General features: G+C 40.2%; 2 protein-coding genes across 9 annotated transcripts in view; one reads left to right on the forward strand and one right to left on the reverse strand.

Moving 5' to 3' along the window:
- LOC105478156 (BMX non-receptor tyrosine kinase) overlaps positions 1-14954 on the reverse strand; it is a 55441-nt gene extending 40487 nt beyond the window's left edge. For 4 of the 6 annotated variants that reach the window (XM_011735201.2, XM_011735198.2, XM_011735197.2 and 1 more), the window contains exons 1-4: positions 14815-14954; positions 7250-7396; positions 6308-6412; positions 4224-4305 (exon numbers count right to left, since the gene is read on the reverse strand). In XM_011735201.2, coding sequence (XP_011733503.1) covers positions 4224-4305; positions 6308-6412; positions 7250-7396; positions 14815-14817 — 337 coding nt within the window. In that variant the 5' untranslated portion in view covers positions 14818-14954. Of the gene's footprint in view, positions 1-4223; positions 4306-6307; positions 6413-7249; positions 7397-8332; positions 8458-14797 lie in introns of those variants that run through there. The other 2 variants (XM_011735200.3, XM_011735199.2) reach the window with 2 other exon arrangements.
- Positions 14955-22350: 7396 nt separating this feature from the next.
- Positions 22351-22800, forward strand: part of LOC105478155 (pirin) — a 110773-nt gene continuing 110323 nt past the window's right edge. For 2 of the 3 annotated variants that reach the window (XM_011735193.2, XM_011735195.2), the window contains exon 1: positions 22351-22501. The gene's annotated coding sequence lies outside the window, so the exon portion shown is untranslated. Of the gene's footprint in view, positions 22536-22800 lie in introns of all 3 variants that reach the window. The other variant, XM_011735194.2, reaches the window with a different exon arrangement.

Raw genomic sequence — 22800 nt, forward strand, 5'->3', positions numbered from 1 at the left:
TTTTCTTGTGGCAGAAGGGGAAGGGTGGGGCTAAATTTTAGCAAAAAGTTCTTTAAAAAGGCCCAGATAAACATACACTTCTATCTACTTTTTATTGTGAAAATTTTCAAATGTACAGAAAAGTTGCAAGAATAAAATTAATACAATGAGCATCCATATGTCTTTTACCTAGATTCACCAATTATTAACTGATTGTCACATTTGCTTTATCACTTTCTCTCTGTACATATGTATTATTTTTTCACTTTTAAAATCATCATTATATTGTGCTTAATAATTTATGAGGAAGTAGTAGATTGTATGACCTAAATAATGTCATCCATAAATGCTTCAGTACATAACTTATATTAACAAGGACATTCCCTTATACAACTGTAATACAGTTATCAAACTCAGGAAATTTAACACCGATACAATGTGATTATTATTAATTTTAAAAATTTTTTAATTTTTATTTTACTTTAAGTTCTGGGATACATGTGCAGAACGTGCAGGTTTGTTACATAGGGATACATATGCCATGCCGGTTTGCAGCACCCATCAACCCATCATCTAGGTTTTAAGCCCCCCATGCATTAAGTATTTGTCCTAATGCTCTCCCACCCCTTGCCCCCCATCCCCCAACAGGCCCTGGTGTGTGATGTTCCCCTCCATGTGTCCATGTGTTCTCGTTGTTCAACTGTCACTTATGAGTGAGAACATGCGGTGATTGGTTCTCTGTTCCTGTGTTAGTTTGCTGGGGATGATGGCTTCTAGCTTCATCCATGTCCCTGCAAAGGACATGAACTCATTCTTTTTTATGCCTGCATTTATTATTTAATAAATATTTCATCTTAAAAATTTTTCTAATTATTCCAATAATGGCCTTTATGATCACTCACTTTTTTTTCTGATCAAGGATCCAATTCAAAATCACACATGGCACTTTGCTTCCCTTAATTTAGAACTGCTTCTCATCCCTTCCTTGACTTTTGTGACTTTGACATGCTTATACTAAGGAATGAATGGTTTATGGGGCTACTTTCCTAGGAATATGTGCATATTTTAAAAAGCCACAGGAATAGGGCAATGTATAATTCAAATAAATGAAATTTTAATCTATAACAAATTAGCCTCTTTTGAAATACAACAGAGAAACCTACAAGATCTTAGTATATTTTAAGAAGAGTATCTAGGTTAGAAGGGCTTGTTCTATGTGTGCCTTTAACTCTTTCTCTCTTGACTTAATGTTCATCTTGAGATTTCCTTATGTTGATCCCAGGAGAGTTCTGCTTCTCCTTTACAGTCCTGACTCAAGGAAGTGTATGGAGATAATACTTACTTTACTGGGTCTTTGGGAGGCTGTTAGATAATGTATGTAAAGCAGCTAGCAGTGTTTGACCCAGAGTAAGTAGGTGTTCAATAAACAGTGGGCTTTAGTGATATCATTCCCTTAATTTAACTTAGCTCAGTTTAGCTGAAAAGCTGGCGTTTTCATGTGGCAGAAATCACAAAAGGCAAAAAGAGTTAAAATTATAAAATGTAAGTTTCTAATTCTGGTTCCAAATGGCCATTGCAATCTCTTGAGCACATTACTTGCCTTCCTACTCTCTAAGCTCCTGGCCTCCGCGTGTTGGGATTCCTATTATTTCCTTACTACATGGATTTGGTTTCCTGGGTAACTAATTCTTTTTCCAACCAAATCCAAAAGTCAACATTGCAACAATCTCACCACCTAATAATGACAATAAGAGGAACTCATATACTCATATATCTATAGGACTTTACATTTACATATTTTCCTTTACACATGTCCTCTAATTTAATCGATTCAAGAGCCTGAGGGGTAGCTATTGTTATTATACCTCTCACACAGTTAGGTAAACTGAAGTGCAGAAAGGTAGTACAATTGCTCAAGTTCACAAGCTTAATAAATAGCAGACCTGGGACTCAGCCTCAGGCTTTTTCTACTACATCACGAGGTACAGGTGCCAACTCCTCTGCAAAACCCCCTTCTGTTTTAATTTTTGGAAGGAAGGGCACATTTTTTCCACATCTGGTTAGTTGAATTCAGAACCATGATAGTTGACACACACTCCACACTCCTATGTTACCACTGAATCAGCCCAAACCTTCCAAGTGTAGGTTAACATCTGGAAAATTCTGTCTTAAATGTCTACCTCAGTTTATAATGCTTGAGCCAAATAATAAGACACAAAAGTCAGGAGGAGTCATTATAGCACAATGAAACTTTGTAGGGGAGAATATTTGAGCAGGAGAACCTCTTTGTTTTCCTGCAGCAGGTTGGTTGGCCAACTTGACAGCAAATCCCATGCACCTTCTTTCTCACTATCTTCCAGCACAGAGACTGGAAAAAAAAGATACTGTCTCTAGCCTCCACATCAATGGCCATCAGATATAGTTCTGGATAATGTGACATAAGCACATAAGTTTGCAGGGAGGCTTCTGGGAAGGTTTGGAATCTCTCCAGCAGCCTCTAAGGATAACAGAGCAGAAAGCTAGGAGGAGCCTGCATACCTACTGACTTCACTGAGTTGCTGCACTAGCCCTTGACTGACTGCCTACCTTTGCATTTGTTACTGTGGGAGAAGAACAAAAGTGGATTTGCTTCAGCAACTGTTTGATGTCTTTTTACCTGCAGCCCAAAGCATCACTAACTGATACAAACTACTTATTGTGCATAGAGACAAATCACTTATTGTGCATATGGCAGCTGTAGTGATGGGGACTCTCTGCAGTTTTATGAGGGGCTAGGAGATGTGTTTTTGCTTCTTTCTCTGCTCTTCCTTTATATTTCATATGTCTTCACATGAGCTGCTCAGGCACATGAGATCTAGCAGGGCATGACCAAGAGCTGCACATAGGACATAGCACCTACTGCTCAGGAAATTCCACCAAAGGAGACTAAATGGGAAGCAGAATCTTAGGGCTCCTCCTAGAAGCCCTAGTGTAACCACAGTGACTCATGTTTGTGCATAAGATATTTTAATATATTTATCAGTGTCTCATTTGTGGCTCGTGACTGCTCTAGGAGAAAAGAAATGTGATCTCCTATTTTACAGGTCAAGAAACTTAAATCCAGAGATGTTAGATGATTTTATTAGGCGACACAGCAAAGCAGGACTTTGCTGCGGGTGTATCTAACTCTAGAGCGGTTGCCTTTCTCATTTCGATGAGCTGGTGGTGGGTAGAGGGAAGCTTCTGTCCCCCAATAGACCACTTGCTACCTGCAGAATGGGTTGCTAAACCTTTTTATGCAAAGGAAAAATTAAGCCCCATGTGTGAAAAGGGTATATTTGCATCCAAGTGGAGTAACTGCGTGTAATTTGAGGTGTACCGAGCAACAATCATCATCTAAAACATAAATAAAATAAAATAAAATAAAATCTTCCTCCATCTAGGAGCATAATACCTGAAATTTCACAACAAACGGAACAATTCATTTGAGTTAAATATTGTTTTCACACCATTACCCATCTTTAAAATACCACAGAGGGAAATACTATAGTGCCAAATCATTAACAATGATTCTCTCCCTTCTACCAAAAGTTGTTACCAGGGCGGCCTAAACATCACTGAATAAAAGCGTCAGTAAATCTTCAGTTTTGCCTAGCATTTACAATGTATTGGTTAAAAAGTCAGGTTTAGGTAATTGAGTTCTGAGTCCCTCATTACTGTATCTATGACATTGGCCATGTTTTAAAAACTTCACTTGTCTGAAAAATGGAGAATAATATTACCTCTTTCCATAGAGTTGTTAAGAGCGTTACCTAAAAAAATGTTTTACAAGTATTTGAAAAGTAGCTGGCAAAAGGTAAATGCTCAGTATAAGTATTAGATGTAACTTTCTATAAACATCAAAAGTCTGGTACCTACAGGACTTGACATATCCCCATGATGACCTAGACTTTCCCCCTGGTAAAGGCAAGCATACTGAGTGGAGAGCAGGTGGCCTGGCTTCCCCTAAGCTGCTGGGAAGGCACAATACTGGCTCTGTGCGGGACAGAGTATCCGATCCACAGGCTTCCTTATGTAACAATGCGAATGCAAAAATGAGGATGAGTCTGACACATTCCCTGATATTAGTAGGAAAATCAGTAGATTGTCTTTTGGCATTGAGTCTTTTTACTGCCGTATCTTTCCTCCACCAAACCTCAAAAAACGACTCTCTTTTATGACATTTTTTTGACCTTTCTCTTTCAACATTTCTTTTTTTGAATTACCTTTTTGTAATGCTTTCAACCACTGACTTCGGCTCTCTTCATTTGATGCATAGACATAGAGAAGCCCATCTTTATAGACAATCTGGAAAGGAAAATATTTGGTGTGTTTATATATAATTGCACTTAGTTCACTTTGGTGCACCTGCAAATTTTTTGTCATCCAAAAGAAACCTTGAGTTTGCTTATATAGTATACATCAGCTCTGGAATTAGATGGAAAAAAAATCTGCTTAAAAAAATCCTCCAGCTATCAGTTTGTTTTATCCCAGACACTCCTATACTTTGGAAAATTACAGCGATGATGCACCCAATAGTAGTAGTGAACACTGAGTTCTCATCACGGATGCCCCGGACTATGGACATTAATATGTTAGACATTACACGTGTCTTAGGATTGTTCTGGTCCATTTGCCTACCCAGTGCATGATTTCCTTACAGCCCACTGGAAAATGTTTAACTGCTCTATCTTTAAAATACCTTCAAGGATGGAATGTTCTTTACTATGTCATCTCTGCCAATATGCATATATTCTGATCATTATACAGTTCACACTTACTTTGAGTAAAAATATGTCTCCCTGTTACTTCCATCTGTTTAATCATGTGGCACCCCAGGAATCCCCAGAATATATTTCTATTTCTTAAGACAAATGTTTGAACATTTGAAGGTTACAATATCTTCTCCAGATCTTTCTCTAGTTTATTCAACTCTGGTTGGTAAATATACACATTTGTTAAACACTTACTAGTTGCTGGGCTCTTTCCTAGCTACTTCAATATTTTAATCTTATTTCAACTCTATGAGAAATGGAAGTTGAGTATGTGTTTATGGTTGCACAAGTATAAGTGGTGGGACTAGGAACTCTGGGGGGGCTCCAAAGCCTGTGATCTTTTGAGCACCCTGTGCATCTGTGAGGTGAGTTTGCAGCATCTTCCATGAGCATGACTTCCCCTGGTTTCCCCCCATTGGGTAATTTTTTCGTGAAAAAAATGCTTATGTAGAGATGAGTTCTCACTATGTTGCCCAGGCTGGTCTTGAACTCCCAGCCTCAAGTGATCCTCCCTCTTTGGCCTCCCAAAGTGCTGGGATTACAGTCATGAGCCACTGTGCCTGGCCTGGTAATATTTTTTCCAAATGGGAAGTATGGGTTGTTAATCAACTGGATTATTGTATTTCATTTTTGGCCACAGGTTCCTAATACTAGCACAGGGTAGTCAGGCCATCTGAAAGACAATCCATCTACCTTTAGATCAGAAATGTAACTTTTTATGATATAAGAAAAGTTGGGCATGACTTAGATTAGGCCACTTCCAAAAGGTACTGTCAGCATACACTCCATACCATGCCATTGTTTAAAATACTTCAGGATAAAATGAAAACTCCTTAGCATGGTCACCTCTCCAGGCTCATCTCTTTCACTGTCGCATGGGCTTTTCTATTCATAGGGACTACTTAGTGCTCTCTAAACATATCATACTATTTCATCAGTGCCTTGACACCTTGACACCTGCTGCTTCTTTTGTCCCACTGTCCTTCTCATATTTGCTGGGCTAAATTTTACTTGTCCTTCCCAACTTGAGTGTCACCTCCAATAGAATATCTCTCTAGCCTCTTGGAGCGAGGAATGAAGCTTCCACATCCTGGGACTCCATGGATGCGTTCTGCTGACCTCCACCTGAACACGCACCCTCACTGCTTTGTAATGGTCTGTGTATTAGTTTATTTTGCCACTTCCCTGTCAGTGCCTTGGGGTAGGAGCAGTGTTTCGTTCCCCATAGTATGCCTACTACTGTGTACCACATCAGAGATACTCAGCAATGTGTGTTAAAAGAGATCATCAGACCTGAGGCAGGTCAGGTCACTGCGACTTACACTCCTATCTTGCTTCCCTTCCCTCCAGAGAAGGCAGATTGTGGACAGAATTTTAGCAAAATGCCCAACTCCCATGTGGGAATATTCCAAGCCTTGTTATTGTCTGAATAGATTATTTTGAAATATCCTTATTTTTCCTGGATATATTGAGTTTACAATAGAAAAATTAAAGGAAGAACTATCCACCCAATGTAATGTTGTTCTTCCCTTTACCTGAAATGGGTACTGTCTCTCCACAGGCGTCTGCTCCTCGAGATTTACTTTCTCCACACATCTGATTTTCTTAATTTCGATGGATCCTTTTCTGCTGCCCCTTTTCTGAATTAAAAAACAAAATGTAAGATACCTCATGCAATACATCATGGTGCACAAGGAAAGGCATAAAGCTCAAGTCATGCTTGAGAGGGAGATTGGGGTAGGGGGTGGGCAATGGAGAGTCACTTCCCATTATCCCGTAATAGTCAAAATCCAATGACAACAGAATCTATTCCTTGAGTCTGGACACAAACACATACATTCCAGTGGTTAATAATCTTGTTTGATTATCTTGAAATGTGTTTCAAATCACCTACCATGTGGTTAATATACTCAGGAAAATGAAGATTTAACTTCTGCAAAGCATCTTCATTTTGGTTCAACCTTATGACAGTATTTCAGTATTTTTACTATAGTAGAATTCTCAACTGTCCAGGAATAGTCTTATTTCTAGCATTGTTTTAAGGCACTATTGCCATTTAAGGCTGGGTAATTATTTGTTGTGAGGACTGTCCTGTGCACTGCAGGATGGTTAGCTGCATTCTTGGCCTCTACTCGCTAGATGCCTTTAACACTTACTGTTCCTATCCCCCAGTTGGAACAACCCAAAATATCTCCAGTCTTTTCCCAGTGTCACCTGGGGAGCAAAAATGCCCTCAGTTGAGAACCACTGTTCTAAAGTTATAATTTGCCTTAGTAAAGTTAACTAATGTTTTAAAATCCTTTATCTTGAATTCATTATACTTTCATTAAGAAAAGGTCATGTGATAAGTGGATAGAAGTGGATCTTCACTGTGTACGCTAAGAAACCTGATATTCTTTCGTTATGATCAAGTACGTTGTGGAGACTTAGGAAAAGTAATAAATAGTATAAAAACAATGGAACACATGATGTCTCACCATTTTGTCATATTCATAGTAGGAAAGGTTTGTTTTGGTCAAAACAAAAAGCCGTTCTTTGTAATTATTTGGTGACATTTTCTTCTTTTGCTGTGACCTTTTGAGAAGAAGTTCTTCTAGAATAGATTTTGTATCCATATTATCATCCTAAACAAAATAAATAATTAAAATGAGTATTTGCAGCATCTAGGTAAGTTCTCTTTAACCTTCATATCTTTTCCTCAACTATTTCCTATTAAGGGATAATATAAATGCTAATTTTTAAAAAATGAGACTGACTTAGGATTATAGAATAAATTACACAATAGCTACAGTTTTTCTGCTGCCTTTGCTTCGGATTTTATAAATATGCTGATTTTTAAAAAACACTTTATATATTTGACTCCTCCCACTGTGGATAATAAATTCATCATCTTTGCCTCATTCTCCAGACCACCTTATCAAAATGCTCCTTACTCTTTAAACATTCTATACGTGTTGGTTGAATTGAATTGGATATAATAAAACTTTAAAAAATTTAACTCCAGACAGCTCACAATTTATGAAGTAATGGCCAGTAATTTGACCAAATTACCCAAACCACTATGAGACACTGACATTATTGTAAATAACACCTGCAGCCCCTGATCATGACCAGATATTTAACATAAATTACACAGGTATAATTTTCAATATCTATGAGAATTTAAAATCAAAGTGAATGCCTAAGATAAGATAAAATGAGGAAAATGTATGAGGGCGCAATAACAGATGCTATCAAAAGAGATTTAAAAGAACTGAAAAAATGAGTACATTTACAAAGTAAAAAGACCCTTCCTTTTTATTCCAAAATTATGTAAAACATTAAAACTTAAGCTATTTCTGAAAAATAAATGCATTCATTTTCTACTTCTACTAAGACAGTTACTTCATCCCTCAGTCTGATATCAGGTCTGATCATGAAAAGTAGCAATGTTGAGCAGTAGACCAGAGAGACAAACTTCCTTATGTTCTTCTTTGCTTTGCGAAATTGCATCGTTATTTGAATTCACATGCCCAATAGTTAAGATCTTTCTTTACTGATAATCTGAAGGCTTTACTCACCTTAGACTCGCTAGAGCCGAAGTATACGTGTGGTCCTTACCTTTAACTCTCAAGCTCTAAGCAGAAAGTTACTGCTTTGAGGCACCATCACTCATATTCCCTCTGGCTATGCCAGGGTCATGCATTCAAAAGAAGATATTTGCATTCCACTTATCAGTCTTGATCAGGAAGCACCCACACAGGCATTGCTCTGTCTGCATGGAGGCGGGTGCCAAGTGAACCCATCCAATCACTAGAGGGCACTTCTCACTGGCCTGGGAGTATGAGGGACCCACTATGGCGAAGAGTGAAATGAAAGGGAGACTAAGAAATACAGCCTGGCATTGAATAAACCATGGTTGACTCCAGCCTGCTTTCCTCCTAACATAGACCACACAACTCTCAAAGTGGAATTAAGAAAACCAGCTTTTATTATTTACTACATAGAACAAAAGATTATTCATTAATTCCTAAACTGTCCTCCAAGGGCATTATTTGATTTTTAGACAGAAGTAGTGGAAACCTTATCCATTCAATATAATAAAGTCTTGGTTACTTTTTGCTTGGGATATTGTTTTAGCTATTTAAAAAGGATAATTCTTTCACAAAAGTAGAATGGGTTTCTTCTGAGTACAATGGGTGCTATTTGCAATGGTCACTGGTTTCTTTGTCCAGTGATCAAAGACAGGGCAGAGATCAGGGTATAGTAGAGCCTATGGAGGTAGGTAGCATGCCTTCCTTTTATCTCTGCTTCCATTGTGAACTCTACATATCCACCTGCCCCAATAAGTTTATTTTCTACACCCAAAGTCTGTGGCCAGAAGAGAATTTGCTCGGAGACTTATAGAAACCATGAGGGTCTACTTTTTTTGAGTGAAAGCCTCCTTTGGGGAGGCAATATCACACTGCATATAGTCGTAGGGTACTTTTGCCTTTTATATTTCTATATTTTACTAATGAGGCAGAAGGAGAAAGCTGTGAAAACTCTTGCCAATTTTTTATATCCACAGCTGAAATATCATTCCTCAAAGCAGAGTGCTAATTAAATGGATCTGATTAGTTGAATAGAAAATTTACTTTTTAATTTTTTTAGATGCTGAATCAATTTGTGACATTAACAACACTGTTTTAAAAATGTAAAAATCCCAATGTCCAAGGAGCTATTCAGTCTTTCCCAGTACTACGTGCTGATATACATATTTTTCTGTCTATAGAACTTTCACACCTAGGCAGGGCACAATGTCTCATGCCTGTAATCCCAGCACATTGCACATTAGGAGGCTGAGGAGGGAGGATTGCTTGAGGTCAGGAGTTTGAGACCAGCCTGGGAAACATAGTGAGACCCTGTCCCTAGAAAATGTTTCTAACAAATTAGCAGACATGGTGGCATGCACCTGTAGTCCCAGCTACTAGGGAGGTTGAGGTGGGAGGACCACGCCAGTGCACTCCAGCCTGGGCGACAGAGTGAGACCATGTCTCCTAAAAGAAAAAAAAAAAGAAAAAAAGAAAAAGAAAAAGAAAAGAAAAAGAAAACTTTTACGTGCATGACACTAAAGGTGAGAATTTTTGGAATTTTATATAAAAAATTAATAAGATGAGTCATAGAGACCACTGACAAATTCACAAAGTTGCCTCTATATAGTGAAAGGAAGAACATTGAGTAAAAAGGAAGGTATTGAGCCCTCAAGCACCTTCTCCAGTAAACCTCCAGGGGTTTACAAGCGTTGTTACATCTGATGAAATATAACTTGTGAAATTTCAACATAATTATTCATTTCAAAATCCTGCCCTTTATACATTTTTTTGCTTTCACTTTAAGATTCATATGCAATATATGTTTATTCTATAAAGCCAAGAGCTACAGACAGGGAAAAGAAAAACACAGCACATCTCTAGATGTTTTTCCTTTCAAATATTTATGTGCATATGCTTATTTTCTCAAAGATGGGTTCACATACTGTGCACCTGAGTCTGTAATATGTTGTTCTCGTGTAACAAACACCTGAAGCTACAGATTTTTGAGGTACGCATCCAAGAGGAACAGTCCTTCAAAGCTCCACTCCCTAAGCTGGGCTACTGAGGCTTCCTAACAATCTTGAAGGACCCCGTCTTGATGACTCAAGCTTTTTTTCATTTCCGGATCAGTTTCTTCTAAGATAAACTATGTGGTTTCTGCTTAGGCTTGGACTTGCCTTTCTCCTTCTATTTATTTCTGTCCCTTCCTTATACTTCTCCTTTCTCCTCTACATGGCCTAAATTCTAATTTGAAAACATTTCTATGGTCTCTCTTGATATAGAAGGATAGTTGGATAGTTGCTGATGATTAATTTTTAGAAATGCAATATCTTCCCCCCCCTCGTATTTTGACAATAAATAAACAGGGCTCACTGTTAAGTCAAATGCCTGTCCAACAACTAGCAAACCCTGCTCTTCTTATGCTTATTTAAGGAAAATTCAGTTGGGAAGGTGAAACAAAAAACCTTTTATAGTAAAATGAGATCCTAAACCCAGTCAGTATTAAAAAGAAATCTATTTCCATAGAGGAGCTAGTGGGATTTGGGTGGACTCTCATATTACCACCCACATAGAATAAATAGACCTACCAATTTGCTTACCAAATAGCCCAGGCTGCCTATTTTCATAAACGGATGAAACTAGGAAGCGATTACGGCACAGAGGAGACACAAAAACCTGGCAGAAACCAATATAGTGTTTCCTATAAGGAAGCCAGCAGCCATTAGATAACCTCTTACATACATAAAAGGTGTGTGTTAAATTAACATGACTTGTAATCACTATAGTTTTTTAGGATTTATAAGGAAACGATGTCATGAGAGTAAGAAGTTCAAGTCGGCAGTTCTATTTGACACGCTTGATTTTGAACGCACAGTGTGTCCAACATTGAACGACTGGTTCCAGAAATAAAGATCAGCTGTCCGTGGCCCTGAGTGATGATGAACAAGTTTGAGAGATAGGCTGCATAACTAATTAATATGCAAGATTGCTGTGGGGTGGCAAACTTGGAAGGCATGGAGGAGGTTACAGAATTGTCATTTGTAAACCGTGTCACCCTGGCCAAACTCCTCCCTTGCACTAACCTTCAGTTTTGTGATCTGTAAAATGAGATAGGTAATGACTCTCTTACTTTACGGGAGTTAAATGAGAAACCTTGTGGGAAAGTATTTGGCACATTGTGGGTACCAACTATGTTTTAAAAAAGAAAAGATGGGGAAAAAAATGTAGGTGCTAGAGTAGAGTCCATTCACTTTGCTATGAAAGGTCCAAGGAAGACAAAGCTGTTTTTTTTTTCTTAAGATAACCAAGTAAGGTATTTTAGAAGGGAGCACATTGAAATTAGACTTTGAAGGATGAGAGTGATTTTGTGATAATGATCCTAGCCACTGCTTAAGGAGGGCTCACTATGTGCCAGGCTGTTTAGAATTTACTGGTCACAACTCCTCCATGGGGTAGGTCATGACACCTCCACCTTATGGGGTAGGCCAGAACACCCACACCCTATGGGATATTTTGGGATACTCCCAGCCCATGGGGTAGGTTGTGACAGAGTCACCTTTTAGAGTAAGTTGTAACATCATTCCCTGCTTATAGCTTACGGAGCTGCAATAGATAAATAAATTGCCCAGCTCACACTGCTAGTGGGTGGAGCTGGATTTGAATCCTGGCAGTCTAACTCCACAGCCCATATTCGTGACCATGATTCTAATGCTAGAGAAGGACATGCCTGCTGTGCGACCCTCCTAAACCAGAGACTGCTCTAACCTAAATAAAGGAAGGCGGTCATAGGATGTCAAACCTTATAGGAAACTTAGAAGTCATTTTACAGATGTAACACTGAGCCCCAGCAGCCTAAGTGACTTAGCCAGTACCATTAACAAGTGCTCTAAGAGGCATGGCCCTGGGAGCCAGCTTCAGGTGTCATACCTGTACAACGTCCACTCCACCGATGGCAGTAAACAGAGTAGGAGATATCTATGTGTTCAGCCAAACATACTACAGCTTTGCTAAGGGACATAGTTTGGTGAAACTACCCATGAATTTGAGTCTTAACAGACCCGTGCAAGAGACATTTTATTGGATATATCAGAACGATGTTACCTATAATCTTTCAATAGGAATCTCCTGCTGAAAGGCAGTGTTAAATAACAAAATTTGAAACCACATTTTGAAAATAGGTAAGAACATACAACCTCAAAAGTTGGAATAAATTCTCAGTGGTACAGAAGGGGAGCAGGAGACAGGATGCCAAGGGAGATAGGGTTATCTAGTTAAATGTCCATTGGATAGTTCCCTCAACCAGGAAGTGTATTCCCTCACTGGCTCAGGGTGGTGCCTTTAAAGATTTATCCTTTAAAATTCAGAGATAAGGATAGCAATTCCTTACCCTTTGACTTGGTTTAGTTATCCTCTCTTACTTTACATGCCATGTAGCTAAAGATTTTGGGAGGTGTCAAGATGTTAAAATAATACATGTGGTGGGAAGGCAGTAGAGCAGGAAGGGTGGGAAAGAAAGGGAAGACGCTCCAAGTGGGGCAGGATCTGGAAGGGAAACTGGAGGGCCCTGTGACAAACTTGATCTTCAAATATTTGCCCAAATGCCAGGCCTGCTTATCTTCCTGCTAAATAACTGAACAAAATGTGATGGTAAGTTTAAACAAGAACAAAATGTTTGACTGATAATCAAGTAAAGTGGTTCCAAAAGTCTTATGATGCTGGCCAAAGACAAATACTGGCTTCACAGAACCTGACAGATCCTTATTTCCCATGATGTTATTCAGGAGAGGGAAAGTTAAAGTTGATCTTGGCATGATATGGACAGAAATCTTTTAACATTGACAGTCAAATTCTCAGCATCTTGGAGCATCACACCTTAATTGATCCAAAATGAGTGTATAAAAACCAGACACTTTGGGAAGATCATTTTCTCACAAAGAAGGCAAGAATCTTAATGCTAGTCCTTTTGGAGCTAAGTTTTGCTTTAGGTGTGAGATTAATCTTCAGTGTCCCATAGAGCTTTTCTAAGTCTTTTCCTCTTTTCACTACCCTCTTTCTTTCTGCTCCCTCTCCTCTGCCTAGGGCACTCTCTCTGGGCACCTTCCTTAGGAGAAAAGCAAAAAGCAATAAATCCATGAGCTAGCATCTCATGCTGAATTAAACATGTTACACTGCTTATGTGATGCAGGTTGGCGTGAGTGAAAGCAGCGAGCTGGGTTCGAATCCCTGCTCTGTCTCTGTGCAACCTGTCATGTTACTTAACCCAGCTAAACCTCAGCTTCCCCATCTGTAAAGGCAGTGAAACAATAACCACTTCGAAAGGTTATGAGTAGTCGAGAAGATGGCAGCCTAATGCCCAACACCCTAGTAGGTGTCCTAAAAACTTATGTCCCTTCTCATTGCTCCATAGGCAAAGTTTTAAAAAAGACCATAGCAAAGTTAAAAAACTAAAGACAATGAAATGATAATGATCCTTAATGATAAAATTTTACTTCCCATCCCTCTGTCCCCAGCTCCTGTGGATAGGAGATAATGGGAGGCAGGAAGACCTCCTCATGTATTGTCATGTCAACACCAGTCCATAGCAGGTTTGTAGCAGACTTTCCAGCTTGAGACGAGTTACCATAAAATGAGGTTGAACCAGCCCCTTATTGACTGTGTATCTGTGCCACATATGTCCTACAAATAAATACTTGGATGTGACTCAAAGTGTGGTCCGTGCACTTGCATCATCCGGGCGTTCATTAGACATGCAGACTCTCATTTCCCACCTGAGACCTCGCACAGCCAAATCTTCATTTTAGCAAGATCCCCAGGCGATCCATGTGCACAGGAAAGTTTGAGAAGCACTTATATGGACCACAAAGTTATACTCCTTTACAAATCCAATGAAATCATTGTGGCCCACAAAATCTTTTAAAATTATATGGATGTGAGTACAACTGTATGGTTTACCTCCCTCCCATCTGTCTATCTCCATCTAAAATACATAAAGCACTTGATTTAGAGAGACCTCAGGAACCTAAGAGCAAATATTTGTAGCTGAAGTAACATCATAAAAACACAGGTAAAGAAGGTACAAGGAACACTTCTATGTCTCTTTGTAAGCAGTTATGAGGCCAATATGAAAAGCTGTGGAAAGGCAATACCTAAAGAAGAGGATGGAGAAAATTAGCAGAGAATACAGCACAAAGTTAGATACAACTGGTGGTGATCTGTACACAACCTGATAGCTTCCCTAACTGAGATTTTGAGCAAGGAGTGAATTTTTGCAGTGAAATTATGGCAGTTTCAGCCGTTGGCCTCCAAATTACCTGGTCCCATCTAAAGTCCCAGAGGAAGCCCTAGTAATTTCATATTCAAAATGTTGTACTATTTTTCTTAAAGTGAGCTTCCCAAAGTTTGTAACTTCAGGCCCCACAACACCGGGAACCAAACCTATTTTCCCCATAGTATATGACACTGAGTAGCCACCTGCCGCTTAAACGCACCATCTCGGCTTGTTCCGTGCTTGCCTGGGTCCGCCGTGGTGGTTGGTCTGCTCTTGCAGGAACACAGCTCCAGCTGTCCTGTTTCCAGAAGCAAATTGTTTCACATTTTCCTGGCTGCCGGGTCAGAAATGGCTACATTACTCAGTGCCCCCAACACATTTATTGTCCTACAGAGCCTTACACAATCCCACAGGAAACCACGCTCAACACTTAGCCAACACTTGTTGATCTGATTGAACGCAACAAAAACGGAGACAAAAGCATACTTCATAAAGGTTAAAATTTTGATAACTATAGCTCCCGCTTTTCCCAGGCAGCTCTCGGGTACATGTGATAACCCTGCCTTTGTTTGTAGAGCTCTGTGCTGGAAAGGACAAGAAAATATCTCGGCAAAACCCGACTGCTGACGCTGACTTCTCTCACACGAGCCAGGAAACCATTAGGTAATGCCAAAGCGCACAGAGAATATGCAATGAAAACTTCAACTCAACATTTGGACAAAGGAAGGCCAGAGAATACGTAAGAACAGTTCATATGATGGAAAAGGAGCTTATTTATATATTTTAAATTATTAAGACATCCAGAAATGGAAAATAGATTGTTTTTTCTAAGGTATGGTGCACCCTGATCGCAATGAAAAAGTGTGTCACTTGACATCATTATGACAGACTCACAACTTTTGGCTTCCCCCATTCCACCATTTTCTCTGGTGCATACTGACTGGCCTTTTGTAATAAATCTAAGGGCATATTTTATGTCCTGCTATGGATAGCCAAGAGAAGTAATCATCCTTTTGCCATGCATTGACACACTGTGTTTACTTATAAATTGTTGCTTACTGTAACTTATTTGTAAGTATCTATGATGTGAAGAAGTCTTGGGTTGGCAGAAGAGAGTGAAGCTACTGACTTTCAAAGAGGTATTCTTTTGAGTGTACATGGAATTAGCATCATTTCTATTAATTTGTTCAGTCAGGTCTTATCTGAGAACCTGCCATGTGCTGAGCATTCCGTGAGGGCCCAGAGACACGAGAGCAAACAGAAGAGAAGCAGCCCACATCTTCAAGGGGCTTATGTGTATGTGTGTGGGTGGGGGAGCCACAAGTAATGGTTTAATTACAGTAGAGTGTGGGAAAAATAACTTGCAGAAATATTTTTTAATATTTCAGTTTGGAAACTGGAATTTTGGGAAGGGCAAGGAGTCCTTCACAAGAATTCAAAAGAGTGTAACTTACATTCTAATAGCAAATTAAAGTCACTGATGGATTCCAAATAGCTCTCTATTCTTTAGGAATATAGTAGGTAGTCATTCAAAAAATTAAGGGTGAAGCAGGGCAACAGTAGCATAACAACCTGGCCAAATAAATTAATTCTACACTCTGCTAATTAATTCCCTTTTCCACATGGCGATTGGTATTTACTTCGCAACTTATATATGGTAATATGGCAAAAGTTCGATTCTAGAATAAAAAGTAAACTTAGGGCAGGGGAAGGAGGAGTTGGCGATATGGTTTGGCTGTGTCCTCACCCAAATCTCATCTTGAATTGTAGTTCTCATAATCCCCACATGTTGTGGGAGGGACCTAGTGGGAGGTAATTGAATGATGGGAGTGGGTGTTTTTACCGTGCTGTCCTCATGATAGTGAATAAGTCTCACCAGATCTGATGGTTTTATAAAGGGCAGTTCCCCTGCACACGCACTCTTGCTTGCCACCAGGTAAGACATGCCTTTGTTCCTCTTTCACCTTCCACCATGATTTTGAGGCCTCTCAAGTCATATGGAACTGTGAGTCCATTAAACCTCTTTTTCTTTATAAATTACTCAGTCTTGAGTATTTATTCATAGCAGTATGAAAATGGACTAATACAGTTGGTATAACTGTGGAAACACCTGGGCACAATCTCTTGGGATTTCCATCCCTTCTTGGGGCATAAAACACCCAAGGGCAGCTGGGAGGAGTGGTTTCCTCTAAGGCAAAATGTCACAGATTTATTTACTTATTCTATTCATTCATTTCCTCTGCTACTTCTCCTGACCATTTCTTTGGCTCTATATTTTCCATGAGTTTCGTTACATCCTAACTTTTGGCAATCTGCTATTTCGATAATATGACTTCATTACTCAAATTATACTCTGCATTGTCATCTTTATTCAGAATTTTAGGAATTTTCTCTAAAGCTTGTTCATGCAAGCCTTTAGCAGGCAACAACTAAAGGGACATGGCATGGGATAATTTGACTTCATGATGTGAACAAGCCTGTTTACTTGTGCTTACATTTTTAAAATAAAAAAGAACCTGGTAGAATCCATTGTCAGAGAGAGAGAGAGAGAGAGAGAGAGAGAGAGAGAGAGAGGAAGAAAGAAAATGAGATCATCAGAGTCCTTCTGGCTTGTGGCTGACCTGTATTTTTCTCTCACTTTAAAAAATTCACTTGACTCATGGCTTTAAACATCATCTATATGCTTATGGCAGCCAGGACCTCTTCCCTGAATTCTAGACTCATGTTTGACCGTCAACTTGTCCATCTGTACTTGGGATATCTGATATATATGTCAAAACTTGTCCAAAGCTGACCTCCTGATTCACACCCCCACCCCAAAACTAGTTTTTCCTACAGTCTTCCTCTTCTCAGCTAATAGGAACTCTCCCCTTCCAGTTGCTCTGGCTAAAGAATATGGAGTCATCCTTAATTTTTACCCTTCCCTTGCACCAAACCTTCAATCCTTCATGAAATAAGGTTAGCGCTATCATCAAATGTACCCTGTTTGGCCACTTTTCAATACCTCTACTGCCACCTACTGGTCTGAGTTGCCACCACCCCCGGGGGAATACTGTACTAGTCGCCAGGCTCTTCTTACACTCTTGCCCCTGCAGTCTATTCTCCACTGAGGGGCCAGAGTGATTCTTCAAATGTAAGTCACATCTTAGCACTTCTCCAGTCTGAACTCTTCACTTGTCCCCCCTGTTCTGGTCCCCTAGGACTGTCTCTAACATCATCACATGATTATTCTACTTCATCTTACCACTCCTAAAACTGGCATCTTTTCTATTCCTCCAATATTCTGAGCAACATCTGCTCCAGGGCCATTGCATTGGCAGTATCCTCTGCTTGGCAAACTGCCCCAGATATCTGACTGGCTCATGTCCTCATTTCCAGGTTCTGCTTCTAGTGGCATCTTCCTAATAGCCCTACGCAGACCACCCTGTTTAATATCACAGCCTCGCCCTCCACCCAGCGCTCCAATCTCCCTTCCTCTGCTCTACTTTTTCTTTCTTCTACAGGACTCATCACCTTATAGCATAATACGTAATTTACTTATTTATTACCTTTATTATTTGTCTCTCCTCACTAAAGAGTAAGACCACAAGGGCTCCAACAGCTTATCTCTGCAGTTTGAACTTTACTCATGGGCATCTCTTTTTTAGGGGCATCACTCCATTACCTCCTGCATGTATTCCTTCTGGTGCTAAAATAATCTGCTTGAAAGTTGGGATCTGATGTGAATTATTCACACTTACTAGAATTGAGATTAACATGCCACCTCTCCTAAGGGTGCTTGCATATCAAACCTCAGGTTCAGTGCCAGAACGAACTGCCCTGTTTTTTATGAAAGGAAATGGGTGAGTAGGAGGTGGAGGTAGACACAAAAATGTTTGTTGTTTCTTTTTGTTATCACCTATGTCCTGTCCTGTCACCCATGAAAGCTTTACATAGACTGTTGGCATTTTGTCAATCTTACTCCTATTTTTCTAGTGGAAGGTAAGTATTTGTGGTCTACATGGAGTTGGCGAACTATGAGCTCCATGAGTTTTTGTGAATAAAATTTATTGGAACACAGCCACTATTCCTGCCCCACGGCCTTTGCATTGATGGTACCCTCTACTTGGCAAACTGTCAAGTGTTGTCTCTGTCTGCTTTCAGTCTACAATGGCAGAGTTGAGTAGTTGAGACAGAGATTGTATGCTCACAAAGTCTCAAATACTTACTATCTGGCCCTCACAGAAATAAATCACCAACTCATACTCTGGAAGCATCCTGCCAGCTTTGGAAGTGATCTTGCAACTTGGAATTTAGTTTAACAGCTCAATTCAACAGAGAGTCACTTCATTTACTGTGTACAAGGTGCTAGAGTTGGAAGCAAAGAAAGTAGACAAAGGGGTATAATGTCTTGGAATCCTTCTAGTCCTGATTCCCACGGTGACTCAAATTACATTTTTCCTAAGATTGTGTCATGAAACATTTCAAAATATAGAAAAGTTAAAAAAAAAGTCAAAGCACCAATACACCACCATCTGGATTCTACAATTAACATTTTGCTGTATTTGCTTTGTCATATATCAATCCATTTATCCATCTCTCTGTTCATCTACTAGTTCACTTTGTTGTCATTTCTATTATTACTGCTGCTATTGTTATTTTTTGGTGCATTCAAAGAAGTTGCAGACATCAGTACACTTAATCCATAAACACTTCAATGTACATAACATTAACTAGAGGTTGTTAGTTATTCAAATTAGTTTTTAATTTTTACTCCAATACTGTGATCTCGAAAGCAGTCTTCATTCAGCCAGAAGACAGAACTTTACAAAAGTTGAACACTGAGAAACGTTATCAGGGTAATTGAGGTAAGTATCAGGGGAATCATTCACCTAAATTTCTCCAGTTTCCTGGTTCAGAGATGAATTGGCCTTTCAGGCCTGAGACTATTTTGCTTGTGATGGATTCTAAGAAAGTTCTGCGGCTCCAATGAAAGGGTCATAAGCTTTTTTTTTTTTTTTTTTCTGAGACACTGCCAAAAACCCAAGGAAAAGATAGAGAAAAACACAATTATGAGTTTCATGCAACAGCTGATCACATGTAGCTTCTGGTTGAGAGCACCGGTCAATGGAACAGACCATGCTGTGCAGAATGCTCTCATGAGGGTGGATATGGGAGTCAGGCGTACTCATCTTTTCTGAATATCTTTGGATGTCTTCAACCAGCTAGTGTATTTATGGCCTTCGTAAACTAGCATTTACAAAATAATCAGTCCTTGACTTGGAGCCAATTGATTTCCTGGGTTCAATGAGTCTGAGTCTTTAATATGGAATATTTCAGAGACATTTGTCGTCTAATGAATAGCAGCTACACTGTCCTACACAAAATCTACAAGAAAGAATTTGTGAGTTGATGGTTCGAAGGAGAAAGGAACAAAAATAATGAAGTGTCTAAGATGTCCATGTACTTTTGTTTTTTTTAATTTTTGAGACGGAGTTTCACTCTTGTTGCCCAGGCTGGAGTGCAGTGGCATGACCTCAGCTCACTGCAACCTCCGCCTCCCGGGTTCAAGCGATTCTCCTGCCTCAGTCTCCTGAGTAGCTAGGATTAGAGGCATGAGCCACCACGCCTGGCTAATTTTGTACTTTTAGTAGAGACAGGGTTTCTCCATTTTGGTCAGGCTGGTCTCGAGCTCCAGACCTCAGGTGATCTGCCTGCCTTGGCCTCCCAAAGTGCTGGGATTACAGGAGTGAGCCACCACGCCTGGCCCCATGTACTTCTATAATATGTATCTTTGAAAAGAAATTCAGTAAGTTTTACAGAGGAGGAAAATGAAATTCTTGAATAAAAAAGAAAAAAGTCAAAGTGCGTCAATAATGTGGTTGTCTTTAAAGATTATAATGGTGTTATTTGGAATCATTTAGGGGAGGTTTTGTTCATTGTCATATCAGCATGAGTTTTCTTTATGCTTCCAAGATTCCAAAGGTGATCAACAGTCCATCTACACACTCATATATTTAGCCGCCTGCTCCACATCTTGATCTGGATGTCAATGACAGTGTGAAAAGTGCTCAAAACTTCATATACAGGGTGACATTTCTCATCTCAAAACAGGACTCTGTTACAGTGAAACATCAGACGCCCTTTGTTCATTTGTAAGAATTCTTCCCTCTCTCACCTTTGTTTCTCCTCATTTTAAGTCTTCTACCGTTTTAGACTTGTTCTGGTTTTTTTTTTTTGTTTTTTTTTTTTCCTGCAGGGGCCTGTAAAGGGAATTCCTGCATCGCTCTAACCATGCACACCCTTGGACTTAGCTTTTACCTGTAACTGGCTTCTGAGAGACAAAGAGGAGAAACCTTCACTCCTAGTACACCTATTACAGCTGCAGAGGCGGAGGAGACAGTTGCGGAACTAGTTACAATGATGATAAGAAACAATACTTTGTTATTCCATAGCACTTTTAATGTTCATGTGTATTATCTCAGCTGGCCTTGAACCGCCTAAGTAAGGTGATGAGGACGGGTTTAAGCCCCACTGATATTTTAAAAGCCCGGAGAAAAGTGTTTGTTCCTCTACTAACCTGTTCTTTTAGAGCAGGGATCTGCATATTAAGCCTGCAGCCAAAATGAGTAGGTAGCCCACTACCTATTTTTGTATAGCCACAGGGCTAAGAATGGTTTTTACATTTTAAGTGGTTTTACATTTTAAGATCAAAAGAAGGATAATATTTCATGACAAGTAAAAATTATATGAACTCAAAATTGTATGAATTTTATGAATTTAAATTTCCATACTCATAACTAAAGTTTTATTGAACTACAGCCACATTCATTTATTTACATGCTATCTATGACTGCTTTCTTGCTACAAACGCAAACTGGAGAATGTACCTGGCCTGCAAAGTCAAAGTATTTACTATCTGGCCCTTCACAAACAAAGTTTGCCAACCTTATTTTAGGGACACCACTGTCTTTCCTTTCTCAAAACCAGGCAATGAGCCTTCTGGTGTTTAGAGAACAGAAACTGCAGCTATGCCTGTACCACTGGTTGATAATCCTAGTAATGAACTAGATCCCCTCACTGGCTTGTGCCAGCTCCTCATTCTTCTGGGAAAACTCTCCAACGCCGGCCCACTGTTTTCCAACAACATACAAACTCTTAACCCATTATCTCCCCATTAGAGTGTGCCTTCTCTTCAGGCAGGAATAAAGACGTATAGCTGCCCGTCCCCACCCCCGCACTCCCTTTCCCGCAATTCTAACTGACAAACAGCAGGCAACTTATCTATGGAACAAACGATTCTGTAGTGCTTAGAATGTGACAGGCTCGTTTAATTCTCATTGCAGCCCTATGAGGCTGGCACTATTATCATCACCATCCTCATTTTATAGAGTAGGAACCAGAGGCACAGACAGGCTGAGCCACCTGTCCCAGGTCCTGCCAAGTGGTGCCTCCCAGCGGTGGAGGCAGCACTGGAATCCGTGCCGCCAAGCTCCTCCGGTTGGGTGACATGGAGATTCCCGTTAAAAACAGATTTCCCACAAGACCGATTGGAGCACCGATCGGAGCACCTGTCCGGGCCACACATTTCCTCCTGGAACACAGCAAGTGCCCCCTAAATTACCCGATTGAGCATCTCTTCCTGGCACGAGAGGCAGGGAGGCCAAAGGGCCGCCAAGCTGGCCTGGGAGAGGCGTAGGGCGGAGCGAGAGTGGAGTGACATTCCCTAGGGCGGAGCCCCAGGGCCCTAGAGACCAAGAGACTCCCGCCTCCCTCCTCCCGCCTCCTCTAGGCCGCCGGCCGCCAAGTGCTGAGTCACGGTGAGGCGACTGGACCCGCACTCTCTTAACCTGCCCTGCCTGCACTCGCTCGCGGCGGCTCTTCGCGCCCCCCGCCGCCGCTAAGGCTCCAGGTGCCGCTACCGCTGCGTGAGTACCTGGGGCCCCTGCAGGGGCCCACTAGGTGAGGGAATGCTGGCGATCAGTTTGCAAAAGCCTGCCTTCCCCAACCCGCTTTGGACTCCTAAGGGAGATAACAAGAGATACTTAAATTGTACTACGGAATTTGGTGAAAATGGTAGACGGCTTTTCTTTCTGCAAAGCACTGAGATCTAAGTACTTCATCAGTTGTTCACATGCATACAATTTAATTGTAGGAGTCTGGAAGGACCCAGACATAATCTAGATGGGGATAAAGATACTTTCTTGTTGCTTTGCTGTAGGTGATG

The sequence above is a fragment of the Macaca nemestrina genome, chromosome X (genome assembly GCF_043159975.1).
Source record: "Macaca nemestrina isolate mMacNem1 chromosome X, mMacNem.hap1, whole genome shotgun sequence".
In the NCBI taxonomy this organism is placed as follows: domain Eukaryota; kingdom Metazoa; phylum Chordata; class Mammalia; order Primates; family Cercopithecidae; genus Macaca; species Macaca nemestrina.